This window comes from Thermobia domestica, chromosome 15 (assembly GCF_964235325.1).
Source record: "Thermobia domestica chromosome 15, izTheDome1.hap1.1, whole genome shotgun sequence".
Classification (NCBI taxonomy): domain Eukaryota; kingdom Metazoa; phylum Arthropoda; class Insecta; order Zygentoma; family Lepismatidae; genus Thermobia; species Thermobia domestica.
In genome coordinates, this window is record NC_137468.1 from 147,638,415 (window position 1) to 147,652,536 (window position 14,122).

The following is a 14,122-nucleotide window of genomic DNA, read 5'->3' on the forward strand; positions in this document are numbered from 1 at the left end:
TTTGTTGATATAAATTCAACGTCACAAGAGTAGAGCCCACTTTCATCTTTATACCTGTACTGAAACCTCAAGTGGTAGAAATGAACCATGTGATTTCAGTATTGAATTCACAAGAGCAATAGGAGAAAACGTTACTTAGAAACCATTTCTGATTTCGGTTTTATATCTTAAGCTTGTGCTAAATCTCCACCCCTGTATTAAAACTGCACCTAAATAACCTACACTATGGTCTGTAGAATACGGAGATTCAATGCAGCGTTCACAAAAACTCTCTATTGACTTCTGTCCTTAGCCAACTCGATCCAATTTCTACTTTGTACTTCTACGAGATGCATCTTACTATGATTCTCCCATTTGCGCCAAGATCTTCCTAGTGGATATCACTTACGATTTATATGTTGGATTGAAATGTGTAGTATTCTACAGTACATTATCAATAAAAATAAGATACCTGTTTCTACCCAAACACAAATTTACGGTTACCCATACCCTGTTCAGCGTAAGCTCAAAACTCCGATAAACAAAATATTTGTAACTTTCCGCTTGTCACAAATACAATTGGCTAATGATCTGTCACTCCCACTCCCCACGGGGAGGAGCAAATTATACACGTGCATTTTCACAATACTGTCCAGATACTTAGGGCAACAGCAGAAAAGAAAGAAAAAACTTGAAAGATTAAAAAAGGAAAATTAAATTTAGCTGGTAAGCAATTGTTGCTTAGCGAGTAGAGGTTTCCCTTGTTGGAGTTTCTCCACAACACTCGCGAAACCGGGATTCATGTGAGACATCTCTCAGACTTAAAAGCAGAAGACGCCTTCACAGCTGGGGTATCATATCAGACTTCGCTTGAGGGGGGCAAGAGCACCACCGACATAGACTTTCACATTTTGTATTCGTATATTAGTAGACAATCTATTAAAGTATATGTAATCCGCAAACTCTTGGGAGGGGGCAATTGTCTCCTCCTGCCCTCCCTAAACGACGCCCCTGCTCCACAGTTGAATTGGTGCCATAAGTACTGCGCATGTTTAGTGTTTATTTGTATTGTTTCATTAACCACACTGGATTTCAGTATTATTAGATAGCCCGTATTATATTTTTGTCATTTATAGTAATGTAGCAGTTTTATATGGCGCTTCATAGCGAAAGTAATAATCAAATCATATGGACTATTTTGCGGAGGAGTGCAAGCGTCGGTAGGCCAACAGCAAATCAGTGAGATTTAGTTTCACGTGGCTTTGTTTATCGCAGTTTAGAGTTTAGGCCGAACAGGGTTTAAATCTTACTGGAATAATTTAAGCTTTTACTCATTTTCCTGTTTAAGAGTGGGGTTACATTTAAAGGAACTTAAGTGGATGGTACAAATAAATCTGTTTTTGGCTTTATGTCCATCATTATTTGTTTCATTCTTGATTTCAATATATATAGTGTGTGTATGTGCAGTATCTTTGTGCATTTGTAATTGATTGTTTTTGTTTCCTATTTCAGTCCATACAACAGGAACTCTCGACCGAGCTACTTCAAGGACGATCCGCTTTTGCCAAATCCTATCTATGTTCCAAAGGAGATTGAAGTAAGTATTATTTATTTCATACATTTTCGGCATTATGTCGGAACTGTTATCTGTATAATGCAAGGTTTGAAATACTGTCGGTTAAAGTTTCGTAACAATGTCATTGAATAAATTAACTAAGTTTAATCAACTTAAAACGAAAAACAAAACGTTTAATAAAACGTTTTGTTTTTCTTTGTGAGTTGGACAATTGTTTGGTTTTAAGTTTGTCTTATGTGAGCACCATGACTATATGGGACATGGACAAATAGTTGTACGTAGGATTGCAATTGCATAAGTTCAGCTGAGGAATGAACGTGGGTCTCCCGCGTAGAAAGAACATTAGCAGACCATTTAGCCCAATAGGTCGATGTAAGAGGATGCTGCATTTCGATGATTGAACAGGGAATTGTACGTAAGATAAAATTACGGAATTGAGGTAGAACGAGTTCGGATTTATAAAAGGAAAGTGCAGAGGGAAATTCTTTGGTTTACATATGGTACCGTAGTTAATGAGGGATTTGTTGAAGATAAAAAGAAAACAAACAGAAGTGTTTATTGATTCAGCCAAGGTAAATGACCAACTGAACTGGACAACGTTGTTGAGGGGAGTAACATTCGTAAGTCCTAAACGGCACAAGACCTAAACGACGTAAGTCCTAAAGTATAGGCACTAGACCTCAATTTTAGGTCTTGTGCCGTTTAAGACTAGTGGCGCGAAATGACTTTTAGGTTTTGTGCCATTTAGGTCTTATGCCTTTTAGGACTTGTGCCGTTTAGGTCTTGTACCTTTTCCATTGACAAGCTTTAGTTCTGAAATTCGCCACCACCACACGAAATTGCGACGATGCAGTAACTAGTTGGCAATAATGTTACGAACGTAGCTAATTCCAACGGTCACAGGTATCTTTGTACTACTAAAATTATTATTATCATTAACTGTTCTGCAGTTATACATGAACTACATCATATAACCTATTTCATTCTAACAGTAAGAATTATTATATAATTAAGAAATTCGTTTCTTTCAAATTGAGATACGAGAATCGCATGACTAATTCTTAAAAAAAGAAGAATTAAATACAAATTTTTAAAAAGCATATTTCTGAAGCGAAGCAAGCACTCAGAATTGCAATACATATATACTCTGTGGAGTGTATTTTATTAAGAGTAGGACAAAGCCCACTCTAACTTTCCAAAAGTAGGACAAAAGCCCACCATCGTTTGCTTAATTAGGACAAAAGTTCACTATATATTTCACAAGTGAACACTAAATACCGACTATATATGTTAAGAACGCAGACAGTTACCATATTTCACAATGTGTTTTGATAGAGTTGATATGTATAAGCCACAAAAAAAAAAAAAAAAAAAAAAAAAAAAAAAAAAAAAATCAACAAATAACGCTATATTACTAATGTAATATGTAACACAATATGTTTGAAGAAACCGATACGTAGTCATTTACGGGTGTAGACTGCAAACTTTTCTAGGGAAGTAGGAGTTTTATCATATTAAAAGCAAACCAAAGGTATATTTCCAAATTACGAAAGCTTCAATAAGACAATAAACATATACATATTACGCACGTACATAAATATATATTATATTTATTATTATTATTATTATTATTATTATATTTTTAGTTTCTTACCTTATTGAAACCTTGGTCTTAACAGAGCGTAAACTTAAAACTACAGCTTGTGGGAAATGTACGAATAAGTTAAGTCAAAACAAATCGGAAACTGTTCATGAAATTTATCTTCTATACTCTTATATAAAAGAGATAAGACAAGTGACTTTCTGGACATACTTCTACAAGTAAAGTTGTTAAATTTTAATTTTAGAAAACCGTTTTCCTACGAAAGCAGGATATAAGAAAGAATTTTTGGAAATATGTATCGTAAAAAGGTGGGGTAAGTTTTTTTTTTTTTTTTTTTTAAAAAAAAGAATAGTGTATCTCGTAAGTCTCTAAAGCTAATACCTTGAAACTTGGCATATAAACTTTTCACTGTAAAACAAACAAACAAACAAAAAAAACTGAAATTAAACATATGAAAAGGAAAGAACAAAGAATGAACTTTCTTTAATACTCGAATTCTCCATTACTTATTCAGAAAATATTTACAAAGTAAAGAACGATTTGCTTAAGCTCAATGCATGAAACTCGGTATTTTAACTTTTAACTAAAATTAATTAAACATGTTTTAGCGCATTGAAAATTACAAATTTTAAGGGGGAAGGAGGTTCAATTTCTATAGTATTAAAATTTCCCAATGCTTATGAGATTTTGACAGAAAACTTTTCCTTTTGGTCTGGGTTCATCCAGTTAAGCAAATGGGAGTACAAAGTAGATGATTAATTAGGTTCTTTAAATTATTTTAACATGTTGACGTAGTTTATTATTTTTAGAAAGCATTTCTTTCACATTCTATTATAAACATTATTAATATGCTGTAATTATCAAACAGAAACTAACCTCCACTTGGGTGGCCCAAGAGTTTGTTTTCGATGTTAAGCCATCATTTGCCATCTGTGACAACCTTTGATTTTAACTCCACGTACAGTAGACTCAGGTCTCAAAAATGTAGCATATCTGAAATATTATTATTATTATCATTATTATTATTATTACTAGTAGTAATAATAACAGTTAATTCCAACGGTAACACCTATTTTAGTAATACTAAAACTACAATATTGTTAATATGGTAACGAGTAAAGAGTATTTAGTTACGAGTATGGCATTATTTGCTACGGAAAGACTTGAATATGATAAATATATGTGTAAAAATAATTTACTTCAAATCAGCACAAAGAAAGTAAAATGTTCGACGTATATAACTAAAACACAACATTATGTTACTAATATAAGATCAATAGTGTTGGAATAAAAAAACAGACATTATGAAAGACCTGGAAATCACATTTGATAGGTTGCTAATATTTTGTTACCACATAAATGCTATCGTACAAACAGCAAGAAAGAACAATAGGCTTTATTTATTTACTATTTTAGAACGATAGAATATGTATTTATACAAATTACTCGTAAGAACTAAGCTAGAATCTGGATCTGTAATATGCAACAGTGTATCTAAAATTTTTACTAACAGATTGAGAGTATTCTTGGCACGGACGCGATGTGGGGCCATGGTAGCTCCGTGGTAGAGCGTTCACCTCTGGTGCTTGGGGTCCCGGGTTCGATCCCAGCCCCCGCCAAGTGAACTTTGTGATGGACAAAGACCGTGTGTGTGGGTTTTCTCGGGGTTCTCCCGTTTCCTCCCACTTTCTTCATTCCACCATTTCATTCATCACTCATCATCACCGTCTCCTTTAGCCTAACCGGCATAACCGTGGGACGTGAAACTCAAAGATTTTATTTCATTTTCATGATTTTTAGGTTTTGTGCCGTTTACGACTAGTGCCGCGTCCCCGGTGAGAGTGTTGAAACCGTTGAATTAGGGTAGATGTATCGAGAACTGATACGAAGTTACCATATTAGTTCTAATATGAGTTAGGATAAGAGAAAGAATGGGAGTGAGAAGCGTGATTAAAACAGGATTCAACAAGTGTGTCTAGTTCTAAAACATGATTCATCATATGAGTAGATGTCCCGGCGTTCATCCCCGTGGGAAAATTTTTGCCCTAAAACCGTTATCAAAGGCCCTAAACTGGCCTAAACCAGTATGTTGCTATGCTAGAATAAGGAAGTACACTCTTGGACGCCTACCAGATGTAGAAACAAGATGAAACATGCCTTTTTTCGTCTTCTTGTCTTATATTGTTTAGTTATTTGAACCCCGCCACCCCTGCTCCTCCTGGAAAGCCAAAGAGCATAAGCGATTCAGCCCCTTGGTCATATTCCCACGAAATGTCTGTAGGTTATGAACTGAAGGCATAATATTCAAATGATCAAAGCTTCTCAGCAGATTGTATGAAATTGGTCTAAGTTGCTAAGGTAAATATTGTATTTCACGATTTTTTTAAAAAAACGTGGGATAAGAAACAATATATGAGTGTCATAACGAAACACATACCCATACAAAATCGTGTTGCTTAGCCCCTTGGTCCTGTTCCCACGAAGTGCCTGTAGGTTATGAACTGAAGACGTGATATTCAAATGATCAAAGCTTCTCAGCAGATTGTATGAAATTGGTCTAAGTTGCTAAGGTAAATATTGTATTTCACGATTTTTTTAAAAAAAACGTGGGATAAGAAACAATATATGAGTCTCATTACGAAACACATACCCATACACTCCTCCCCAGACCTCCTGCGAAAAAGCGTGAGGATTTAGCCCTGATCTTATTCTCACGAAAGGTCTATAGCTTATGACCCTTGTGAGTGACCTTCTCAGGAAAATGAGTTGATAAGACGAATAGTGCAGTTCATGATTCTTTTATATCGTATCGGATTCCATTGATTGAGCATGTTCTAATAGCGGAAAATTCTCATAGCATATCATATTCTTTTAAAAACGTAGGATGTTTATTGCATGTGGAAAGTGTTATATGGATATTCACATGATGATGTCTGTTATGACAAATACTTAAAATCATTTATGTAGAGAAATCAAAGATCAGATTATGCCAAATGAATTTGCTGCTTATGTTAAAGCCGTAATGAGATATTGCAATATAGCATATTCCCATAGCACAAAAAACTACGTCATCGAAATTTAGAATTGAAATACAGTCCCATAGAGATACCTGTATAAACAAAATGAAACATGACTTTCCCAAGTCTTGATGTGAAAGATATTATCTTATGTATTGAGACCGTAACGAGATATGTTTTCGATTATGGTAGGCATGATCGAACTTGTTGTGACATGTTTCTCTAAGGCAAACACATGTGTGTTTGTGTGTGTGTGTGTGTGTGTGTGTGTGTCTGTTTGTATACAGAGAACATTTGTGATTCAGAGTTAGAAGAGTAAACGTGTGTGTGTGTGGATCCTCTTCCGCGTAAAAACATTGGTGTTCAATGCTAAAAACTTGAGTGTGATACCAGACGTTCTTATTAATATATATATATATATATATATATATATATATATATATATATATATATATATATATATATATATATATATGTTCTTTGTTCATTTAGTTATAAGGCAGTTGAAAGAACAAGATATAAAGTGTATTTATTCATAGCTCAGTTCAGGTTCTAACATTTAAACAAAACACAGACACATACATACATATATGTGAATGTCTGTATGCTAGCACAATGAACTTCATCTTAAAAAATGTTTAGTTTCAAGAGCAACAGATAAGATAACATTTTCAAATGTTTTGATGATTCGTATTGCAACTAGGCAACAGACTGACCTGTTAAATATTCTTTGCGTTTCCGTATTTGATAATGAGATGAAATTCTAACGTTAAAAAGCACATACATATAAGCGTAACTGTATGATGTATGATGCTTCTATTCGCTGCACGCTGAATTCTGAGAAAATGATAAGATGGAATTCGTGAATGTTTTCTGACTCGCATTGCAATTAGATTACAGCTGACTGAATGTCTAGAGACTTGTATAAAGCAGCTAGTGAACGAAAAGTCGTATCACTTATAATTTAACGTTAAAATATAAAAAGAAGAGGTATATTATGTGTTTTAATTTTGATAACATCATGCCTTCCAGTCTGTAGTATGTACTCGGGGCCAGCAAACATTAAAGGCGCGAACAATGAAATCTTTGAGTTTTACGTCCCACAATTATGCAAGATAGGCTAATAGGAAATCTTTGAATTTTACGTTCCATTGTTTGAAATCTTTGAGTTTTACGTCCCACATCTATGTCTGTTAGGTTAATGAAAACGGTGATGATGAGAAATGAATGAAATGTTGGAATGAAGAAAGTGGAAGGAAACGGGAGAACTCCGAGGAAATCCACGTACAGGGCGTTTGTTCACAATAAAGTTCACTTGGCTGAAACTGGATTTTTAACCTGGGACCCCCATGCACCATAGGTGAACGCATTACCACTGAGCCAGCGAGGCCCCCTGCCGAAAAAGTATCAAAATTTGGCCATGATCTCAGAACAAGACTAAGGGAAGATATGTGTGTATTAACCATTGATAATAAATTGTATATCTGTCTGTCTGTGATCTGGAGAGTCAGACAAGGGTGCCAAAAAGTTATCAAAATTTGGTCATGGTATTAGACAAAGACGTGGCGTTTTGGGGAGTTCAATCGGGACCCATGCATCATAGGTGAACGCTCTACCACTGAGCCATCCACAATAAAGTTCACTTGGCTGAAACAGGATTTTGAACCTGGGACCCCCATACAGCATAGGTGAACGCATTACCACTGAGCCAGCGAGGCCTCCCGCCGAAAAGGTATGAAAATTTGGCCATGGTCTCAGAACAAGACGAAGCGAAGATATGTGTGTATTAACCATTGATAATAAATTGTATATCTGTCTGTCTGTGATCTGGAGAGTCAGACAAGGGTGCCAAAAAGTTATCAAAATTTGGTCATGGTATTAGACAAAGACGTGGCGTTTTGGGGAGTTCAATCGGGACCCATGCATCATAGGTGAACGCTCTACCACTGAGCCATCCACAATAAAGTTCACTTGGCTGAAACAGGATTTTGAACCTGGGACCCCCATACAGCATAGGTGAACGCATTACCACTGAGCCAGCGAGGCCTCCCGCCGAAAAGGTATGAAAATTTGGCCATGGTCTCAGAACAAGACGAAGCGAAGATATGTGTGTATTAACCATTGATAATAAATTGTATATCTGTCTGTCTGTGATCTGGAGAGTCAGACAAGGGAGCCAAAAAGTTATCAAAATTTGGTCATGCTATTAGACAAAGACGTGGCGTTTTGGGGAGTTCAACCCGGGACCCATGCATCATAGGTGAATGCTCTACCACTAAACCACCGACACCCCCGTGATGAAACACCCCCAACCCCCGAGCTAGAGAACAATCGAACAAGAGAAACAATGAAATGAAATCTGAGTTTTACGTCCCGCGCTTATGACGATTAGGCTAATGGTAAAAAGCCATGTTGTCTATGCTAATAGAGACGGTGATGATGAGAAATGAATGAAATGTTGGAAAGGAGATAGTGGGAGGAAATTCACGTACGCGGTGTTTGTCCACCATAAAGTTCACTTGATTGGAACAGGATTTTGAACCTGGGACCTTCCACGTACACGGTGTTTGTCCATGTATACGGTGTTTGTCCACCACAAAGTTCACTTGATTGGAACAGGATTTTGAACCTAGGGCCTTCCACGTACACGGCGTTTGTCCACAACAAAAGTCACTTGGCAGAAACAGGATTTTGAACCAGGGACCCCCATGCACCATACGTGAACGCTTTACCACTTAGCCAACGAGGACCCTTGCCGGAAAGGTATCAAAATTTGGCCATGGTCTCAGAACAAGATGAAACGAAGATATGTGTGTATTAGACATTGATAATCTCATATGATAGTTTTAAATAAATTGTCTGTCTGTCTGTCTGTGATCTGTGGAGGGTCAGACAAGCGAGCCAAAAAGTTATCAAAATTTGGTCATGGTATTAGACAAAGACGTGGCGTTTTGGGAAGTTCAACCCGGGACCCATGCATCATTGGTAAACGCTTTACCACTAAATCACCGATACCTCTGATGAAAAGGTATCAAAATGTGATCAGAAACACCACCAACTCCCGAGCTAAATCGAACGAGAGAAATAATGAAATGAAATCTGAGTTTTACGTCCCACGATTATGACGATTAGGCTAATGGGAAATCTTTAAGTTCTACGTGCCACAGTTAAGTCGGTTATGCTAATGGAGACAGTGATGATGAGAAATGAATGAAATGTTGGAAAGGAGATAGTGGGAGAAAATTCATGTACACGGTGTTTGTCCACCAAAAAGTTAACTTGATTGGAACAGGATTTTGAACCTAGGACTTTCCACGTACACGGCGTTTGTCCACAACAAAGTTCACTTGGCGGAAACAGGATTTTGAACCTGGGACCCCCATGCACCATAGGTGAATGCTTTACCACTGAGCCAACGAGGACCCCTGCAGGAAATGTATCAAAATTTGGCCATGGTCTCAGTACAAGACGAAACGAAGATATGTGTGTATTAGCCATTGATAATCTCATATGAGTATATCTGTCTGTGTGTGATCAGTGGTGGGTCAGACAAGGGAGCCAAAAGTTATCAAAATTTGGTCATGCCAACCGTTGTCTATTTGTAGACATCGATGGAAAAGCCACTATCAAAATGCCAACGACAAATTCGATAATCCAACAACCAACATATACGTCAAAATGGAACATAAAGGTTTTTCATTTCATACGGCGCTAATAAAATAAAGAGTTTGTCTTTCTTCGTTCTTTTCGAGCTTCAAGTTTTTCTATGACTTCATTAACATCTGAAGTGCTACTCGGCAAGTTTTTCTGAATAGAAAGCATCGCTACTGAAAATATTTTCCGCTTTATTTTCTTTAAGGTACAGAAACACCTCTCTCTTCCGATGCGTGACAGGTAAAATTAGCAATTTGAAATACCTGTAACTTTTGTGAATCCCAAAGTAAAATCCGGGTAGGAAAATTCTTGTCCACGAGCTTTCACGTCGAAAATGGCCTTAATGACCAACAATTTCAACAATATATATATATATATAATATATATATATATATATATATATATATATATATATATATTGAAGCTGTATGAAAGCTCACTTTCGTAGAACTCATCTTATTCTGTCTTCTTTTCTTCCTCATTATGTCTCTCCTATTATTTGAGAGAACGTTAGATTTAGCAACTCTTCTTCTTCTTGGAGACATATTGCCAGAATGAAGAAACACAGTTTAAAACTATCAAGATGACACTTCTAGCCACCAGCCTTCGTAGAAAGGCCAATTGGTTTGGACACATCTTGCGAAAAAATTGTCTTCTTCACACAGCCATAGAAGGAAAGATGGAAGTGAAGCGAGGAATAGGAAGAAGAAGAACACAGCTGATCGATAATTTGAAAGATAGAGAAAATATTGAGAGTTAAAAGAGGAAGCTGAAGATCGACAAAAGTGGAAGAAACATTTTCAGTCCCAAATCTAAAATTAAAAAAAAATCCTCATTAGTCCCAGGACCTACCGAAAGGCAGAATACTTAATAATAATAATAATAATAATAATAATAATAATAATAATAATAATAATAGAGACATGATGCTCACAGACAAGGTTGGTTAGACAATGTTTTTAACGTGAATCTCGCTACGGACTTGTTCTTTTCATAAGTGAGAAAATTTCTTCATAGTGATACGAACTACCGAACAATGAAATAATGTACGATTCATTTTTTTAGTTTTTAGTTTGGTCAGTGTTTCTTTTGTTAAAATAATCAATCCAAAGCCATGAATAGTCTTACTATTTTAGTTACTCCTATTGTTTTTAGTTACCCCTATTTTTTAGTTTGTAAAATTTTGGTAAACCCTCTTCATGGAATTTTTGTTTCGAGTTATATCGGGCTGAATTTATGTTAATTCCATGTGGAAACTAATTGCTCACTCCTTAATGTCAGTTCAGAAAGAAGCAGAATACAGGGAGAGCTCATCTTTGATAGGTCTGATATCGCGGAATCTTTCTTTGAATTCATTTTTCAAATGCTGAAGCTTCTTGGTATGCATCCTGTACAAAGCAAGTGCCTTGTACTTGTTCCATACTTAACACAAATTGGTAAATGTATCAAGCCTTCGTTTTGTAACAGTTTCTCCCAGAGCTGCAACTTGTGTTCTAACGTTTTTATTTACGTAACGTTTGCAGTAATTATGTTTTTTCCTTAAAGTTTCAAATTAAAATGTGACAAATATTTCGTAATATCAACTGTCATGAAAGAAACACATTGTAACCACAAAGAATCTGTCAGTAAGTTTGTGCTTTGATCTTTGATTTGAAGAAAATTGCTAATTTCATCTCTCAAGTTCCAGGAACTTTTCAGACCCGTGGAGCACAGGATACCCAGCACACTTCTCTGCGATAGGGAAACCTAGAATATTTATGCAAAATCTTCCAAGAAAACAGCAAATTGTCGCTGGTTTAAGCCATATGAAGTTGATTTAAGAACATTGTCTATGTGAACTATCTTTGAACGTATCACAAAGTGACCCAAAGTAGATATACAGACCTGCATTGATCAAGTATGACATTTTAATTTATTAAGATAATGAATTTATATGTTTCGGTCTGTTCCGAGTTTAGGCATAAGTGAAAAGGAATTAAGAGCAAATAATGAAGAAACTAAGTCAATATACTGTATGTATTGATTGCAATAAGTAAATGAAAACCCCATGAGCTGATCAGTACGGGGCTGTATACCTACTTTTGGGCCACTATATGTACGAGTACTTCTTTGTTGTTTTCTGGAGGTGAACCGAGGGTCACAAACAAATGATTCAAGGGCCACATGCAACTCACAAGTTTGAAATACTTGTTCTACAGTTACGGGCTACTTCTGTTACCGGAAAAATGGCAGGTCATTTGTATTTGAAGTTTCATTGCGTTATTTTCAAATCACGAGTGTATTCTCAATTTTGAATTTCAAAGGACCAATGCTTTTCAGACAACTGATGTAGATCTACCAGAATTTAGTTTTTATTAAGTAAGGAATATTTTAAGAAGATATTAGTAGAATAAATTATTAACATTCCAGTTCATTTCATAGGAGAAAGAAATATAAATCCTCTACAAGTCAATGGACAAAAAAGAAGATGACACACAACACGCAACATTATCCAACTTTCTCAAAATGATTTAAATTTCCATTATATGGACTGAAGTTGAGGATTTTGAAGACTTTGAGGCTCAATATGAACCAATTATATACAGACTTGATGCCACAAAGAAAAAACTATGTAGCGTACGTAAAATCGTAGGTTACATGCGTAAATCTTAGGGATAGGCGCGAGTCGAGTCAAATGTAATTTTCTCGAGTTGAGTTTTGAGTCGAGTCACTCATTTCAGGTCGAGTTTCTAGTCGAGTCGAGTTTGATAAATGGCTCGCTCGTTCAGCTCATTTTTACTCGTTTTGAAATCATGGCCTTATTAGACTGGAAAAGGAAAGCCATGAGAAATATAAGCAATAATGTGAAATACTTTTAGTGTTTCTCACGACTTTTCTTATTAAATCCGTGTTGATAGAGAGAAAGGCAGAAGGAAAATCATGAAGAGGACGACCAAGCATAGAATATCTAGATGCAATTACGAAGATTTATTTTAGACTTGGTTATCCTTCCTTCCTTTTTCATTATTATTTGGCCATGAAACAAACGCCTGAGACATATTCAAGCCCTGTACGCAAAATTTCCAATCGACCAATGAAAACGTCATATTTCTAGAGCCTGTAGTTTCCGAGAACTCATTATCGAAAGGATTGGCCACAAACATATAAACGTCCTCAACATATAGTTTCAAAGAACTAGAAAGGTGGAAGCACAATTCACATGCATTGATTTTAGAGAAGACTTATTAAAATACAAAGGCTTTAAGCACTAATTTTATATAATAAACGTTATGAAAAAGATATAGTTAACTAATTTAGACTATTTAAAGTACAAATACTTAAAATGTGTGTCTCTGTTAAACGTTGAACTAGTATTGTCAACGAAACGAGAAACTTCTCGGCACGAGAAGAGACAAGTCTCGAATCGACAAGTACGTTTTCAAACACTAGTTCACCCAAGTTTTAGATCTCAAATACTGTTTTAATGTTACATGAGTCATGTATAAAACTATAAATTGATAAAAATAATTGTAGGAACGCGATGAATAACATTTATCAAGGTACTGAAACCTCAAAATACTATTACTTGGGTAAACTAGTATTGCCAACGAATCGAGAAACTTTTCGGTACGAAAAGAGATAAGTCGCAAATCGACAAGTACATTTTTCAAATTCGAAATGAAACAAAAACTTCCGAGACTTATGAGCAATACTAGTTCACCCAAGTTTCGATGAGGAAGATGTCCACATTAGACAAAATTTACAGAAAAGTCAGAATATTAAGGAATGGTGGTGATCTGACCTAGAACACACCTTTTCATTACAGTAAACAAAGAACAGGAATGAACATGAATTGTACCTCAAATGTTGTGTACGGGTTCGGGTTCAATCACAGTTCCCGTGAAGTGAACTTTGTGGTGTACAAACATCGTGTGTGCGTGGGTAGCGTTTATGTTTCTATTCCATAGATTTTTTTTTAACTTCTTATTCAAAGATCCACAAGATAGGTTATTTCTTACTTAAATTCTTCTTTCAACATTCTTAATCTATCTTTGTTTTTAAATCACGTTCAAATTTATATTTTATGTAATAACTACAGAGATATAAAAGTAGAAACAAAATGTACAAATGAAGGGGATTGAAAGATTTATTATGAAGATCTAAAGCTGAAACCTGAAAATACTATTACTAGGGTAAACTAGTATTGCCAACGAAACGAGAGAAACTTCTCGATACAAAAAGAGGCAAGTCTCAAATCGATAAGTACATTTTCAAATTCGAGATGATACAAAAACATTCGAGAATCGTAAGTAA

General features: G+C 35.7%; 1 protein-coding gene across 1 annotated transcript in view; it reads left to right on the forward strand.

Moving 5' to 3' along the window:
• The window catches only part of LOC145671288 (uncharacterized), a 1,722,162-nt gene that overhangs the window by 988,903 nt on the left and 719,137 nt on the right, over positions 1–14,122 (forward strand). Inside the window, exon 10 of the mRNA XM_081740242.1 lies at positions 1,492–1,576. Within this exon, the coding sequence (XP_081596368.1) occupies positions 1,492–1,576 (85 nt within the window). The remainder of the gene's footprint in view (positions 1–1,491; positions 1,577–14,122) is intronic.